General features: G+C 45.4%; 7 protein-coding genes across 7 annotated transcripts; 3 read left to right on the forward strand and 4 right to left on the reverse strand.

Annotated features, from left to right (window-relative positions):
• Positions 1 to 692: 692 nt before the first annotated feature.
• Positions 693 to 2,668, forward strand: C8R40DRAFT_1060739 (uncharacterized protein; the record flags this gene model as incomplete). Its single annotated transcript, XM_046225374.1, has 3 exons — positions 693 to 914; positions 1,068 to 1,690; positions 2,050 to 2,668. The coding sequence occupies 3 exons, from the start codon at positions 693 to 695 to the stop codon at positions 2,666 to 2,668; spliced, it is 1,464 nt and encodes a 487-aa protein (XP_046080077.1).
• Positions 2,669 to 3,270: 602 nt separating this feature from the next.
• Positions 3,271 to 4,145, forward strand: C8R40DRAFT_1260068 (uncharacterized protein; the record flags this gene model as incomplete). Its single annotated transcript, XM_046233810.1, has 2 exons — positions 3,271 to 3,846; positions 3,893 to 4,145. Coding segments are annotated over exons 1-2 (666 nt in total), but the record flags the coding sequence as incomplete, so codon positions are not given.
• A 1,745-nt stretch (positions 4,146 to 5,890) lies between these two features.
• On the forward strand, positions 5,891 to 7,317 carry C8R40DRAFT_1220402 (kinase-like domain-containing protein; the record flags this gene model as incomplete). The annotated part of the gene is made up of 2 exons (XM_046233260.1): positions 5,891 to 6,154; positions 6,205 to 7,317. Coding segments are annotated over 2 exons (1,362 nt in total), but the record flags the coding sequence as incomplete, so codon positions are not given.
• A 507-nt stretch (positions 7,318 to 7,824) lies between these two features.
• On the reverse strand, positions 7,825 to 8,807 carry C8R40DRAFT_1177280 (uncharacterized protein; the record flags this gene model as incomplete). Its single annotated transcript, XM_046232653.1, has 2 exons — positions 7,825 to 8,154; positions 8,214 to 8,807. The coding sequence occupies 2 exons, from the start codon at positions 8,805 to 8,807 to the stop codon at positions 7,825 to 7,827; spliced, it is 924 nt and encodes a 307-aa protein (XP_046080080.1).
• A 398-nt stretch (positions 8,808 to 9,205) lies between these two features.
• Positions 9,206 to 10,234, reverse strand: C8R40DRAFT_1177281 (uncharacterized protein; the record flags this gene model as incomplete). The annotated part of the gene is made up of 2 exons (XM_046232654.1): positions 9,206 to 9,535; positions 9,617 to 10,234. 2 exons carry the CDS (start codon positions 10,232 to 10,234, stop codon positions 9,206 to 9,208), a joined length of 948 nt encoding a protein of 315 aa, XP_046080081.1.
• Positions 10,235 to 10,579: 345 nt separating this feature from the next.
• On the reverse strand, positions 10,580 to 11,751 carry C8R40DRAFT_1177282 (sirtuin; the record flags this gene model as incomplete). Its single annotated transcript, XM_046232655.1, has 5 exons — positions 10,580 to 10,753; positions 10,803 to 10,932; positions 10,989 to 11,411; positions 11,471 to 11,553; positions 11,608 to 11,751. The coding sequence occupies 5 exons, from the start codon at positions 11,749 to 11,751 to the stop codon at positions 10,580 to 10,582; spliced, it is 954 nt and encodes a 317-aa protein (XP_046080082.1).
• A 591-nt stretch (positions 11,752 to 12,342) lies between these two features.
• C8R40DRAFT_1074459 (uncharacterized protein) lies at positions 12,343 to 13,083 on the reverse strand (the record flags this gene model as incomplete). Its single annotated transcript, XM_046226715.1, has 4 exons — positions 12,343 to 12,429; positions 12,519 to 12,527; positions 12,734 to 12,768; positions 12,849 to 13,083. 4 exons carry the CDS (start codon positions 13,081 to 13,083, stop codon positions 12,343 to 12,345), a joined length of 366 nt encoding a protein of 121 aa, XP_046080083.1.
• Positions 13,084 to 14,712: the final 1,629 nt, after the last annotated feature.

The raw sequence follows: 14,712 nt of genomic DNA on the forward strand, positions 1-14,712 counted from the left end.
GGAAGCACTATTCCCTAACAGATCCTCCAAGTTAAAATTGTTTATACTCTGGTGAGTTTGTTGAGCTTCTGGGACGAAACAATCAAATCCTTGAAGAGGTGCAAAAGTTTCATCTACAAGTGGAAACGATATAATCCCAGCTTGTTCGGCCGCATCGAGCACTTCGGAGATAGTGAATGTGTGGTCCATAGGTATGAGTCCAGTTTGCCGTCCTGCTCTAAGTAGCGTAACCAAAATGTCCCTCGATTGCTCCATTGGAATTAAAAGAAACGAGAGGCAGATAAAAAGAAGGATTGGGAAAGAAAGAAGGAGGTACAAAGCCGCCCATCGATCCAAACAAATACACGCTTCTTTCCATCATTCAAAGTCAATTGGAGAAGTACGATCTGTTAAGTCCGATGCATTTAAACATTTAGAATTCAAATGTATTACTGTTACCTTCCTCTTCAGCATCTTACACCAGAATCAACAAGGATGCTGTTGAAGAATCCACTTCTAAGTTGCTAATAAGATAATCATAATCTACAGCAATCGCCTTGAATATTCACAATAATGGGATGGTAGAAGCAACAAACAACTGACCGTCTCGCGTAATTATGCCGGTTCCTGAACAAACTGGCAGTTTCATTATCGGAAGTCTGAAATTTTGCTTTTCTTCTACATCCACAATGTGGATATTCCTTCCAGTCCATATGTGGACCTTGACCCTTCTGCATTGTATCTTGCTTTCTGCAGCCCAAAATACCACAAATATAGGTAGTTCTGCACCTCGAACGAGCTTCTTAGATGCCTTTAGAGCCCACTATGCTCAGTTTCAAGCTGTGGCCATTCAGGTTCACTCAGAACCAACAGATCCATTTTTACTAGAGCTCCTTGGAGAAGACTTGCATCAGTTTGCACAGACTGCTACTGAGGTATCATCTTACCACCTTTCTTTGTTTATGGTTTGATCCAGAAAATGAACTTAGCATATAGCCATTTTTGAATCAGAAGAAGCACAAACGCTGCAAAATGGCATTCAGACTATGATTCTAGACATTCAGGCTTTGTATAACCAACGCATAGAGTCATCTCACCTTGGAAGGCCAGAAGTGGTATTCACAGAAACAACTGGACGCCCAGGACGACCGCGCACAGTAATTGATCCCAATTTCCTTCGATTTGCTTATCAACATCGTAGCACAAGTGGAATAAGCAATTTTCTAGATGTTTCTCGTTCAACTCTGCGCCGTCGTTTGTTGGAGTATGGCATTGCTTCCCCAGGTGCTAACCCATTTCCTCGCATGGTGGGCTCAGTGGAAGATACTCGTAGAATTGATGTCCATTTGGACAATTCTGATGAGCTGCTTGACGCAGAAGTTCCACAACCAGCTCACTTGCCTGAAGATGTGCGGGCTGAAGCATCCTTAATACCATCTTCATCATCACCAGGTTATATATCTCGTATCTCAGATGAGCAGCTCGATTCCCTATTAGGACGCTTGCGCATACATTATCATCGAGCAGGTATACGAATGCTGGATGGCATGCTTCGCCGTCTCTGTATTATTGTTCCATATGAACGCATTCGGCAGTCTCTCATTCGAATTGATCCCATTCACCGCGTCTTCGACCGCATTCGGATTCGCCGTCGAGGATATTCTGTTCCAGGTCCAAATTCGGTATGGCATCATGATGGACATCATCGTCAGTATCTTTATGTCGTCTTTGCATCCATCTATACTTATAAGCATGCTACGATATCTCCTCAATCCCAGGGCTTATTAGATGGGGTATCGTTATACATGGCTTCATTGATGGGTACTCAAGACTAATAACAGGGCTCCGTGCAAGCAATAACAATCGTGGTCAAACTGTCCTATCACTTTTTATTTCTGCTGTGGAACAGTATCGCCTTCCTTCGCGTGTTCGGGGAGACCACGGAATTGAAAATGTGTGGGTAGCAGCATTCATGGAACATGCTCGTGGAGAAGGACGTGGCTCATATCTATGGGGAAGGTATGCAAGCTATGAGCATTTTATTAGATGCTCACCAGTCTATTTCCTTAGATCTGTTCATAATGTTCGAATTGAGCGTTTGTGGGTAGATGTTAGCCATTACATTAGTCAAACATGGCATGATATGTTTACTCTCCTCGAAATTCGCCATGGACTGCAAGTCTCAAATGTAAACCATATATGGCTACTCCAGCATCTTTTCCTTCCTGTTATCAACGACCAGCTTGCCTTCTGGGCTGAGTCGTGGAATAGCCATCGGGTATCACAGCGTCATGGACCAGCACGGAGTCCTGAGGACATGTTTGTCTTTGATTCACTTGTCAATGGGATCCGAGGGGAGCCATTGGACCAATTTGCAATGTCCGATGAAGAGCTTGAGATTTTTGGAGTAGATTGGGAGGGTCTGCAAGACGAAGTACTTTTACGAGCTCTCCGACAAAACTATTCTCCAAATGAGGGCTCTGGTTCCTGGTTAGGTAGCAGAGGCCCTCCTCCAGATCTGAACACAGTTACTGTTGATCCACCATCGACTCTGCTCAACCCGGAGCAGCTTGCTTTCCTGGATCAACTGGTTCAAAATCATTCGCGCCTACCTCACGAACCCGAAGTTGTGCGGCTTTGGATTGATGCACTTGCTATTGCAAGGACTATGTACCCTAATAACTTCTAGCACCCATAAACTATTGTATTTCTAATATACCAGAGCACATTCCCTCATAGCTTTAAGTTTTTGGAGTCGTTCAAACCGGGCATACAAGGTAATCGGAGAATTCCGATAAAACTGGTGGATCAATGATGGTATGCCTCCCGTTTCATCGGAAGATGCCAGCTTACGCAGGTCGGGCCGAGGTTATCGGTTGGTAGTCGGTTGGCTTACGGTAACGATATATAGGTCCCCGGTTGGTTTCCTTGAACTAACATAAGATTAGGTTGAAGCTGTTGGTCAGTTGCTGATTAGTACTTGGCCAGTAGATCTGAGGTAGTAAGGCAGTTGCCTTTGTGCTCTAGAGCACTTGCCCTATGGCAGCAAGTAGGAATCCCCGGGGGCAAATGATAAATTGCTCCCAGGTAAAGCAGCAGCTGAGCGCTATGAAAGACGGCTGCCAGAAATTTATGAACCAACAATAGACGATTGATTGTGTGAAGCAAATAACCTGGCTGGAATTAGGCAGAAACTTGGTGCACGGCAGGAATTTTCGTGGAACGCAATCCCCAAAACCTTACCATCTAGGGTAAGTCGAGTACCAAGACTTACGTTTGAACTTAAGCAAAGGCACGAAGCAGAGGATATTGTGGTAGGCGCTGGATTTTGCACAAAAACTAGTTCCATACTTCTCATTTCGACATAACAAACAGTGTCTTCATTGCTTCCCATAATGGTCCAACTCTCACTTCCCCGTTTCAGTCGACCACCCTTCAGCCTCCACCTCCCACAATGATCCCGACTCTATCCTTTGACTCGGACTCGGAATCTTCATCCTCGACTGAAACTGAATGGGAAGTGTACGCGCGGCTGTTACTTCCTCGAAAGAGAGGATACCCACTATGGCTACCAAAACCTCACCAGGGTTTACCAGAAGAATATAGACGGGTGGGAGTGCGCATTGGAGATGTGGGAATTCTAAATGAGCTTGGAGGGTTTGACTATCTCTTCAATGCATGCCTTCCTGCAGATCATCCAGTGAACATAGGTCGGGTTCCTCCTGATTTCAGACACCTTCAAGGTGTCGATGCTAGCGGAACTACTGAACTCGCACAGAATTGTCGTGCAGGTTCCCACGTTGCTAGTAATCCTTCTCAAATCCACCGATCAAGAATTCCATATTTCCCGGGACAGCAAAGAATTCCGTACGTCGTATAGTCCCGTTCTAATATTTTGCTCATACGTTTGCAGCGGGGTGTCCAAAGAAGTTGGGGCGGGATTATCTTTCACATCGTCAGCTACCAAAGGTTCTCTACTTATCCTTCCCGAGGGTGCAAGTCAGATCGATCACCAAGAATATACCAAGTTCTATCGCTTTGCCGCAGAATGTGCTCAGTCTTGGTACACGTACGTTAACGGTCCCTTGGCCCGAGGAGCTCACAATGGATCACTGTATCTTGTCACTGGATGTGACAAAGCGCGCGCTTGGGGAGTAGCATCGTTTGTTGATGCTCATCCGGGGAGTGTATCATTAGATTTCGTACCCGAAGAGCCTGATGATGAAAGAGGACCACCAGAATACTCATTCAGCAAATGCAACTCTGCATCATCTTCGAGTGATGCTGACAATATCTTTCAAAATCAATCCGGATGTGTGTTTCTTCGTGGCTTCAAGATTGCGGTGAAGATTCCACCATTCATGACAAGCTCCAATGTTGCTGCAAAAGTGACATATATTGGTCAGCTTGGTCCGGATGACTTATTACCACAGTCAAGGTCAACTGATTTTGCCATTCCAATCGCAATGCAGTGGTGGTTGAAGCCTTATTTAGCTTCTGAGTGTGATTATCAGAACCCTTCAACCACTCACAATGCTGGGATGTTTAACATTCCAGTGAAATACCAGGCATGTCTCTACATTCTCTTTTAACTAAGTTCACTCACCTGGATGTTGACAGGAATACCACCCTTCTAATGTTATCAATAATTGGATTCTGCATCATGTAAGTCACTTCGGATTTAGTCAACCTCATTCTAATCATTACTGCCTTGCTTGAAGAGCAGTGTCGAGGTTGCAATCACTCATGATGATGACTGGGCCTCATTAATCCAAGATGTAAGCATTTCCGATTTTACTACCAAGCTTGATCTCATATCGAGATATTGATGTAAGGGTGAAGAGGAAATGCCAGACAACAAGGAATTGATTCATCGTGTACGCAAGAATTACAAACTCGTTGAATCCGAATGTATGTGCTTTAATTTTTCGATCACTTGCAAATATAAAATATAAAGAACTTTGTCCCTAGCTCACGCATATATCCAACGCAAAAGGAATGCAATGTTGTCCAGTTTCGACACACCAGTCCTCAAAAGAAGGAATTCTGATTGCTCCCTCATTCCTACTAATATCATGATGGCACGCTTCCTGAATAACTCGGAAATTCAGAATAAATCGTGGGTTTAGCAATCACTCAAACTGAGCATTCACTTATTCAGAATGGAATCTAGTTTGAGGCGATGCGCTTCAGATTCTCATATCTCTCTCGCCAATCGCCCTGTTGTGCTATCTACTGTAATTGAGCCCAAGAAGACAATAATCCCATTGTCGCTGACATCCGTGTTGACCTCGCTGCTTCTGCCTAGTGATCAACAGTATATAAAAGCGGTCGATACTCGTGCAGACACTTCTCGATCCGAATCTATTCCTCCATTGGTAAATTCTCCATCTTTATAACTGGTCAACAATTATTTATGAGATTATTGTAGGATCTTCCTGCATCCTCGCAAGATGTACTGGTTTCAAACTCACCACAGATTTTACCCACATCACAAGACTCGATGCCTATTACAGCACCGAACTCCCAGTCTCCAGACTCAAAGAATAGTCTGCTACAATCTGTAACCGTCCCTGCAGAAGAAGCGCCCGCTCCGTCAAACCGTACCTCTACAGGTCTTCTACATGACTTGAAGCGCATGCTACATCGCACAAATCGTGCCTCGACTACTCCCCAGCAACCACTGTCTTGATTGCTATCTCTAGATTCACTCAAGAAGAAAGTAAAGCTGTCGTCTATATTCCCCAAGGACAAGTTCAGCGAAAAGGACCTAAGTCCGTTTCCCTCTTCTGGCTCTGCCTCGAACTCGGAACTCAACCGATCTCGTTCTCCTCTGCCTCCCTATACCCTCAAATTTCGCAGTCACCATTTTCAGAATTCATCGCATTTAACGCGCCCCATCAATATTAATCATGCCCATCTCCATAAAAAATATGGCAGATGGGGGAGAGTGCTTGGCTCCGGCGCAGGCGGTACTGTCCGCCTCATCAAGGGTTCACAGAAAAACGGCGGGGCTATTTTCGCTGTGAAACAGTTTCGTCCAAAGCGGAAAGATGAAAGCGAGAAGGAATATCAGACAAAAGTCACCGCAGAATTTTGCGTGGGGAGTGCACTCAACCATACAAATATTATTGAGGTTGTCGACATTATTACAGAGAACGGCCACTATTACGAGGTCAGTCCACGCTATAACAATATTCGAATCATTCCTGAACCGTTTATCAGATCATGGAATACGCTCCATATGATCTCTTCTCCGTTGTCATGTCTGGCAAGATGTCTCGTCCTGAGATTTACTGTTATTTCCATCAGATCTGCGAGGGTGTTGAATATCTTCACTCACTCGGTCTTGCACATCGGGATCTCAAACTCGACAATTGTGTCATAACCGCTGACAACATCGTCAAACTCATTGATTTCGGCACTGCAACTGTTTTTCACTACCCGGGGACGAAAACGTATATCAAGGCAAAAGGCATTGTTGGCTCAGATCCGTATTTGGCTCCCGAAATCCTGACGGACGAAGAATACGATCCCAGAAAAAGTGATGTATGGAGTGTTGCAGTCATCTTCCTCTGCCTGATTCTCCGGAGGTTTCCGTGGAAGTGCCCGGACATGAAGACTGATGCTAGTTTCCGCGCTTTTGTCGATGCTCAGAATGACCTCAGCATGCCGAAGTCCACCAAATCGAAAGGAGTTATATCGAGCTCACAATTAGAACTCGAACTCTCTACCACTGCGAAGGTTGACGTCGAAATGGACCCTTCTGTGATAAGGCTAGGTCGACCAGGAAACTCCACAGAAAGCTTACCTGAATTCACCACTTTTTCTACCTCGAAGTCAAGTCCAACCACAACAATATCAGGATATGTTGCTGAAACCTTGAAAGAATCAATTGGATTCCAAGAGGTAACTCTCCAGCGCAGTAATAGTGTGGCTACCTTGCATAGTGGGGAGGCAGGGTCAATTTTCAGTCTTCTACCACGAGAGACAAGGCCTACATTACGAAGGATGCTTCATGTGGATCCTAGTGCCCGATGTACCTTGACTAGTTTGCTAAAAGGTTGGGGAAAAGCCGTTTTGGGTTTCGATCTGAACAGCAATATGTCGACTTTGACTGGTACCGTACATGGAGGTGGCAGTATCGATGAACATAGTGACAGTGCAAGCACTTTGACGTTCAACACGGTACCTTGTGTCAATTACGACTGCAAAGCAGAGGAAGAGGATGGCGGTGATCCATGGTTGACGAGTATTGCTACATGCTCAACACCAGGTGTGAAACCAACTCATATTCATGTAAAGGTGACGAGAAAGCAGTGAAGAGATGTTAGAGAGAGAAGAAGAGAGGATTCAAGATTTTTTCCTATCTAAAGGGCTCACGGGGGTTGAGGAAGGGCTTTTTATTGTGCACTCCCTTACTGAAGGCTGATTGTATGTACATGGAATATTTAGCAATTGTAATTCATGTCTCAAGACATTAGCTATCACAGCGATATGTATGGCTTGAACTCACCTTGATTTCCTGTGGTCATTGTGCGAAAATAGGTATGAACTTGACCACAGGTTTTGCCAAGCAAGAAAGAAGTAAATAGAGTACAAATGTGCCCGTTTGATGATGCGAGAATTGCTGCGCGACATAAAGACCTGTATCGATCGACAGCTACAAACAGTATTTCAGGGCCTTCATCAATTAGGCGCGTTACACATATCGCCATGGCCCCAGAGGCGCACTTCGTGGCTCCAGGTTCAAGGATGAGGTTCATGTTCATGGACGAGAAAGATAGTATTCAATGGTAATTGAAACCTTGAACTCTATTTACTAAGCTCCTCGTAACCCTCTAATCACTTTGTGCTTGTAACTTCTAAGGTATACCTCCACAGTACATCCCTTGCGTTCTCATCACCATTGTAGCCCTTCTTTCCCAGATCACTTCCATCCTGTGTTATTCTCCAAGCTCCTGGCGTCGAAGCAGTGTAAAGCATCCCATACAGTTGATACTCCCCAGCATCTTCGGGTGCCAATGAATAATAGTACCAAGGACTAAACGGGGAGTTGATGAGGAAAGACAGCGTTCGGAAGAGTATTGAGGAAGAATTCGATCCTAGAGGAGTACGAACCCTCCCAGGGCTGCAATGTATGAAAGTGATCGAGGGAAAGTGTAAAGCAAAACCCTAAAGGTGAATAATGAGCCCCATTGTAAGTCTGGGGGATAAAAATAGATATAACTCACTTCCACCATGAGGTCGTTGTAAGTAGAAATAGACCGTAAGAAAGGAATGAGGGATACTTTCTTCAGTTCCAGGTCCTCAAGGTCGACCTTTCCACCTAACCCTGCCGATGCCACAGACAATACTTTCACGTCCTCGTTGGCTTCTTTGGCTTTCGCCAAAGCCGGCATAAAACCATGGATGAATTTCCAGCGGGAGTGGTAGGCCAACACCACGATACGATCTAAACCATCCTCTGTGATTTCTCTGTTGAATAACTCCATTTCTCCGGTAGATATCACGAGAACATTGATTTTAGAGTGACGGGAGAGAATTTCGTTTGTCGCCTGACGGACGTTCTTGAGAAGAGTAACGTCGCATTGGATGAATTCGTGTTTGACAGAAGGAAAGCTTGGACGAGGGAAGGACGCGATAATGGAGTCTGCGGCAGCACGATTGCGACCAACGATGATGATGTTGGCGTTGCCATTGGTATAACGAGCTAACGCCTCTGCGGTCGCTCGACCTATACCGCTAGTCCCTCCGATGAAAACTGCAACAGGGATATACGGAAACGAAATTTTACCGTTCTGGGCTTTGACGGTGGCGATTTCCATTGGATACAACTCGTGCGGGAGAAAGAGAGGAGAGATGGGTTCAGTTTTTGATGCTTCGGGGCTGCCTTGAGCAAACTCTTCCGACCTGCTTCCGGACCAACTCTCCCGACATGATTCCGAATGTAAAGTGAAGAATGGCGAAATGTGATGATCACAGATGGTGATACTGTTTATGTATATTGAATTTTGTACGGGTATTCTTTGGTTTGAGGTGTGCGGAAGGAAGCACTTCGTGAGTGCCATAGGATTTGAACTTATGGGGCTATATACTCTATACATTCCTTCACCTAGTCAGAAATCCCTTCCTTGAAATTAAATAAAGCTGTCAATGTAAAGTCGCAAATTATGGATACGTACTTAACATAAATCCTCGTGTTATTGAACAATGGAAACCACATTCACTTGGAACCCGTAACTTCAAGGGTATACTCCCACAGAACATCTCTCGCATTATCGTCTCCGTAATATCCCTTCTTCCCGATATGATTCCCATATTTCCCAATCCTCCAAGCACCCGGTGTCGATGCAGTATACAGAATCCCGTACAGTTGATATTCTCCACAATCCTCGGGTGACATTGCGAGGTAGAATAAAGGACTGAATGAGGAGTTGGTGATGAAAGAGAGGGTTCGGATGAGGAAGGAGGGGGAGTTTGATCCTATGGGTGTGCGAACGTATCCGGGGTAACAATGAACGAAGGAGACTGAGGGAAAGCGGGAGGCAAAACCCTAAGTAGGAAGAGATTACGACCGTGACAGTGATTGTCAGTCCTCGGTCCACCTTGAGGAAATAAAATTAGCAGTGCTCACATCCATCATGATATCGTTGTAAGTCATCATTGACTTTATTGCAGTAATGGTGGATGCCTTCTTCAAAGGCAAGTCACCCAAATCAATCTTTCCGCCATTTCCAGCTGACAACACTGAGAGCACCTTCGCATCCTCGTTCTCTTCCCGGGCCTTTGTCAATGCCGGAGTAAGATCATAGATAAACTTCCATCGAGAATAATAAACCAACGCCGCACTGCGCTCTACACCATCCTCAGTGATATCATCTCTGGCGAAGCTCAACACACCGGGAGAGAGCACGAGGAAGTTAATCTTATCATGTCGAGCAAGGATGTCTTTCGCAACTTGGCGAACGTTCTTCAATAGCGAAACATCGCATTGAATAAACTCGTGTTTAGGTTGAACAGAAAGGGGCTCGGTTGTAGGGTAAGGGAACGAGGCGATGATAGATTCAGCTGCTGCGCGGTTTCGACCGACGATAATGATGTGGGCGTTGCCTTTGGTATGCCGAGCGAATGCCTCAGCGATTGCTCGACCTATTCCACTGGTTCCACCGACGAAGACCGCGACAGGGAGGTACGGAGAGCGAAATTTTGCGTTCTCAGCTTTGATATATGAGATGGAAGATGGGGCGTACATTTGTATGTAAGAAAGGAGGAATAGGGTAGAGGCTGGTAGAGGAACATGATAGAAATAAAGTAGACGTTTTATATGTATGAGTCAAAGTGCCTTACGAGTCTCGGAGCGCAACACGCGTCAAGGCATGATCTTCCCTGGTAAAAGGTTTGCTTTGTTGAGGATGACGACGACTGACAAGGCTAAGTTCGGGTGCAAAGCAATTAATACTACAGGTTGAGATGTACAAGCTAGTCCCTATGATTGAGGTCCAAATGGTGTAGATAAATCCAAGGTTTCTTTGAGTGCTGAATTAGTAGTTTTGCACCCGATTTTCAAGTGCTCTACAGGTAAGTTTTTGTGCTTTCCTTATGCAGCGTTCAGTTCGGCTAGGCGTTCCAGCAATTTCGGAATGGTCTCCTCGCACGGACCATAAAATGCAAAGTCTGCCTTGTCATCTCCGTGGGTTTCACCAAGGTTAAAGACTGCAACAATACCTCCGTTCTTCTTTACGGTAGCGGCATAGGATGCGGCGGGATGAACCTGACTGATATTAGAAGAGATGAAAGACCTGATCAGAGTGCATGCGTACCAGCGAAGTAGTGCCAATGACGAGCAAGACATCTACCTTGGTGAGATTGCGCACAACTTCACCCTGACCTTCGGGAATCTCGCCAAACCAAGTCACAGCGGGCCTGAGAAGTCCGCCACATTGTCCATACCTTGGAGGTAGAATTAGTGACATTCATAAGTGTGAATGTATTGATAGATATCCTACCTATTCGATCCCGACCATTGAGAGCCACCGCACCTAGGTAGTTGATCAACAACTATCGTGTATCCGCCATTCTTTGCCTGCTCTACTACGTCCTCGTTCGCGAATATGTCTGCCAAAGGTGTGTCGAATCTGGTCTTCAATGCTTTACATTGTGTACAAAGGAAGCGATAGCATGAGCCATGAATCTCGATGAGACGTTCGTGAGCTGCTTGTCGGGTGTCCTTGTCTAATATCTCGCCACCCTTTTCTGCATTATCAAGCGCAGTATCAAGAGCACGCCTACAAAGCCCGTCAAAGTTCTGAGTGATGTACAATGGAGGTTTTGTCTGATCTATGAGATTAGGGAGTAATTTTCGACGAACAGAGGAAATGGAGAAGGAAGCAAGGGCGTGATGAGCCGCATTAGGTTGGGCTTTGATGCATCTAGATCATTGTGTTAAGATTAGACGTGATTTCAACGATACATATAGATATTGACGAACGCATCGCGCTTGGGATGAAAGAATGCCCATACTCGACCTGGGTTATCAGTAAAAGCTTGAAGTGAAACGACGTCCATAGGATTCTGGAAGCAATCAAAAAATTTTCGAGTAGATATACGAGTTACAAGCTCACTGACAATTTTAGTCCATTGCCCATTGACACCGCGATATGTTGGTACACCAGAGCCTGCGCTCAAACCAGCTCCTGTTAAGATTGCCAGACATTTGCATTGAGAAAGGATATTGCAGAAGGTGTCTAAATCAGAAGAAGGCCCAGACATCGATTCGAGTGTGGGAATTAACGCGTTTGTTGCTTATGTTATGCCTTGTTCTTGTCCAGTTCCTGTCACACTGCGGGGATGAAGGCCTTTTCTTGCCGCGAATAGGCCGCGAATAAGGCGAGATTAGGTACAAAATTCTACGCCTAAGTGTAAGCTGAATATTTTATTTAATCACACTGTAATCGGACGAACATTATGTAGAGAATATATTGAGATTATTCAGAAAATTCTTCCACAAAACTATCTAGGATTAGTCTAATTAAACCCATCGTGATTTTTCAATGTTTTCGCGTGCTGAATATGCAAGGATTTTTCAGTCTAATCTACCCTAAATTAGTGTGTGAATGTACTAGGATTATTTTGAATGATTGCAGCATAATCTTGCCGGGATAGTTTAAAATTTTCGCGGAATATTCGCCGCGTGGAGAGCATGACATTCTTCAAAATAATCTCACCGAGAATATGGGTACGCGATGTCGGGACGTCGTGACATCGAGACGTCGTCGATATCGCGACGTTATGACATCGAGACGTCTCGATATCGGGACGTTGGGACATCTAGACGTCGTCGATATTGGGACGTCGGGACATCTAGACGTCGTCGATATCTAGAAATCCAAACGAAGAAGTGTCGCAAATGTCGGGACGTCGGGAGGCGGGGAAGACCAGTACCATTATCTAGTAATTGTGTTAGTAGAATCTTAGGATAGAAGGTAGCTATACTTATCTATGTGCTCATTCATTCATAATCAGCAAGCTTGTCTTACAGCTCTGACCTAGATAACACCATCATATGTATATACACTGTACAAGAAATTCATAAGTAGATTATGCTGCTGCTGCTCTTGCAAGGACTGGTAGGACAATAGTTATCCAGATATACCACCAATGACCAGGGAAGATGAATATTTCAACATGTGCCTTGGAACCTTTGCAACACAGCATGAATTAGCGTATGGATAGAGATGTGAACCGTACGGACAGTTAGAGCAGTACTTGCGAGGTCGGCTGATGCACCTATGTTCCAATAAAATGTGTGCTAACGATTCTGAAAGAAAATAAACATGTATTCAATTGAAAATTAGTCAACAGCGCACCAGCTTTCCTTCGCCATACAACCCGTACAGGCGGAAGCCAGACTCTGCTGGGACACGGACACTGTCTGTCCCACTCTGCCTTCCGCCGGTCGTAGTCGCTCGTCATGCCTACTTTCCAGTAGACATCGGAATCGACGAAAGCGTACAAAAAACCGGGGCCATCCGCTGGCGACGGGACGCGGGAGCGTTTGGATGTGTATAGAGCGTGAAGTATACGGCTGGAGCGTCTTGCCATCGCGCGTAACTCCAGTATCGCGACTCAGATCGGGGGGAGCGCGCGGTACGAGGTATTGACAAAGCAGGGATGAAGCGCCTGGGGAGCGGGAGTAGTAGCGATCCGGATAAGTGTTCAAACAGACAATGTGTGTTTGGGTGATGTGTATAGGGTACGCTTGTAGCTTGAATTGTGCGCTATACGTTTGTGGGTGATTTGGATGTGGACAAGAGCCTGAGGAATGCGGTTCATGCTGTGATGGGTATTATGTCGTTGTCGATGGGATTAGATAATGACTGTCGGGCCTCCTGGGACCATAGGCTCTTGAGCTCAACCCAATCACTCATTTCCTGAGCAGGGATGGAAATAAACTGGACAAGCGTTAAGAGGGATAAAGCGCAGTGAGCGTCTTGTGTATCAATTAACTGCCTGTGAGTTTGCAGTTGCGCGTAAATTGAGAGGATGGAGAAGGCGGTCGTGGTGGATTGTCAGTATATGAGCCGTTGTTGTCCGGGATCGGGGGTGAAGAAGGGGTAGATGGAGACCAATGGGTATGTGTGTAGCTTGGGATAGTGTGTTAGACGTTTGTGATCAGTCCGGATGTGGACAAAAACCTGAGGAATGCTAACCATGCTGTCATGGGTATTATGTCGCTGTCGATGGGATTACCGGGCCTCTTGAAACCATAGTACCTTTGAGTTCACTCATTCTGAGATGATTTTGCAAGCAAAGCTCGCCTCGAATTGGTATACTCCAAAGCAAGGTAATATTTGCATAAGTTGAAACGAATAAAACAACCACTCTATAGGATGCCAGTCCCAGGCCTTCATTCGATAGAATGGAGAGCTGGGCAGAGTGTATCGATTGACAGTTTGTCCTAAATAGTATACATGTGTATGAGGAGTAATGGTGCACATCTAATTAGCTTAGGGACCTCGTCCCAACGCCAGTTTTGTCAAGGAGGTTCTTCATTCGTAAGAGCTCAAGTTCAGAAGGCTACAAAAAGAGACGTTTAGGTTGGCGGTGGTTGACAACAAAGGTATGACTGAGAAGGACTGACGGATGACTAGATTGACCGGCTAGGGTAGCGCGTATCGCATGTGTGAGCCAAGGAGGTCGAATGCGGGGGTTCTGGCTGCTTGAGAATGCTGCGCAAGAGTCGACAATAGTCGAACTCTCGAGCCGACTCGGAATAATGCTTCTTGAGATCGTGTTCCGGATCGTGTTCCTTGAAGATTAAGATAGCTTGTAACGAGTTTGACTCGAATACAAGACGACGGTAAGGGATGAATCAACAAAGTATTAGGTCAAGACAGAACTCGACAGAAATGGCCGATGATTTGATTATCTAATGACATCAATTCCCGAGCGCTAGCGCTTGCTCATGATCGTTTGTCCTTGTCTTTGTGTCGGCCATTCCTACAGAGTCCAACTCGGTAGGAGCCAATCCTCTCTTCACACCTCAGGATTCAGAGGAGTAGGGTACCTCTGTGAGTTATATCTGCTCTCTTTGCTAGGAACATCTGATTTAGATTTCCTCGAACTTCTGTTATACTTGACAGTGGAAATCATGGGAGTAAACGATGCAGAACAAGTCGGACCTCACGCAGTGAATGCTCCAGTAAACCTTTGATCTGGTGCTCGCAGTCG

This window comes from Lentinula edodes (assembly GCF_021015755.1).
Source record: "Lentinula edodes strain Le(Bin) 0899 ss11 chromosome Unknown C8R40scaffold_61, whole genome shotgun sequence".
Taxonomy (NCBI): Eukaryota; Fungi; Basidiomycota; class Agaricomycetes; order Agaricales; family Omphalotaceae; genus Lentinula; species Lentinula edodes.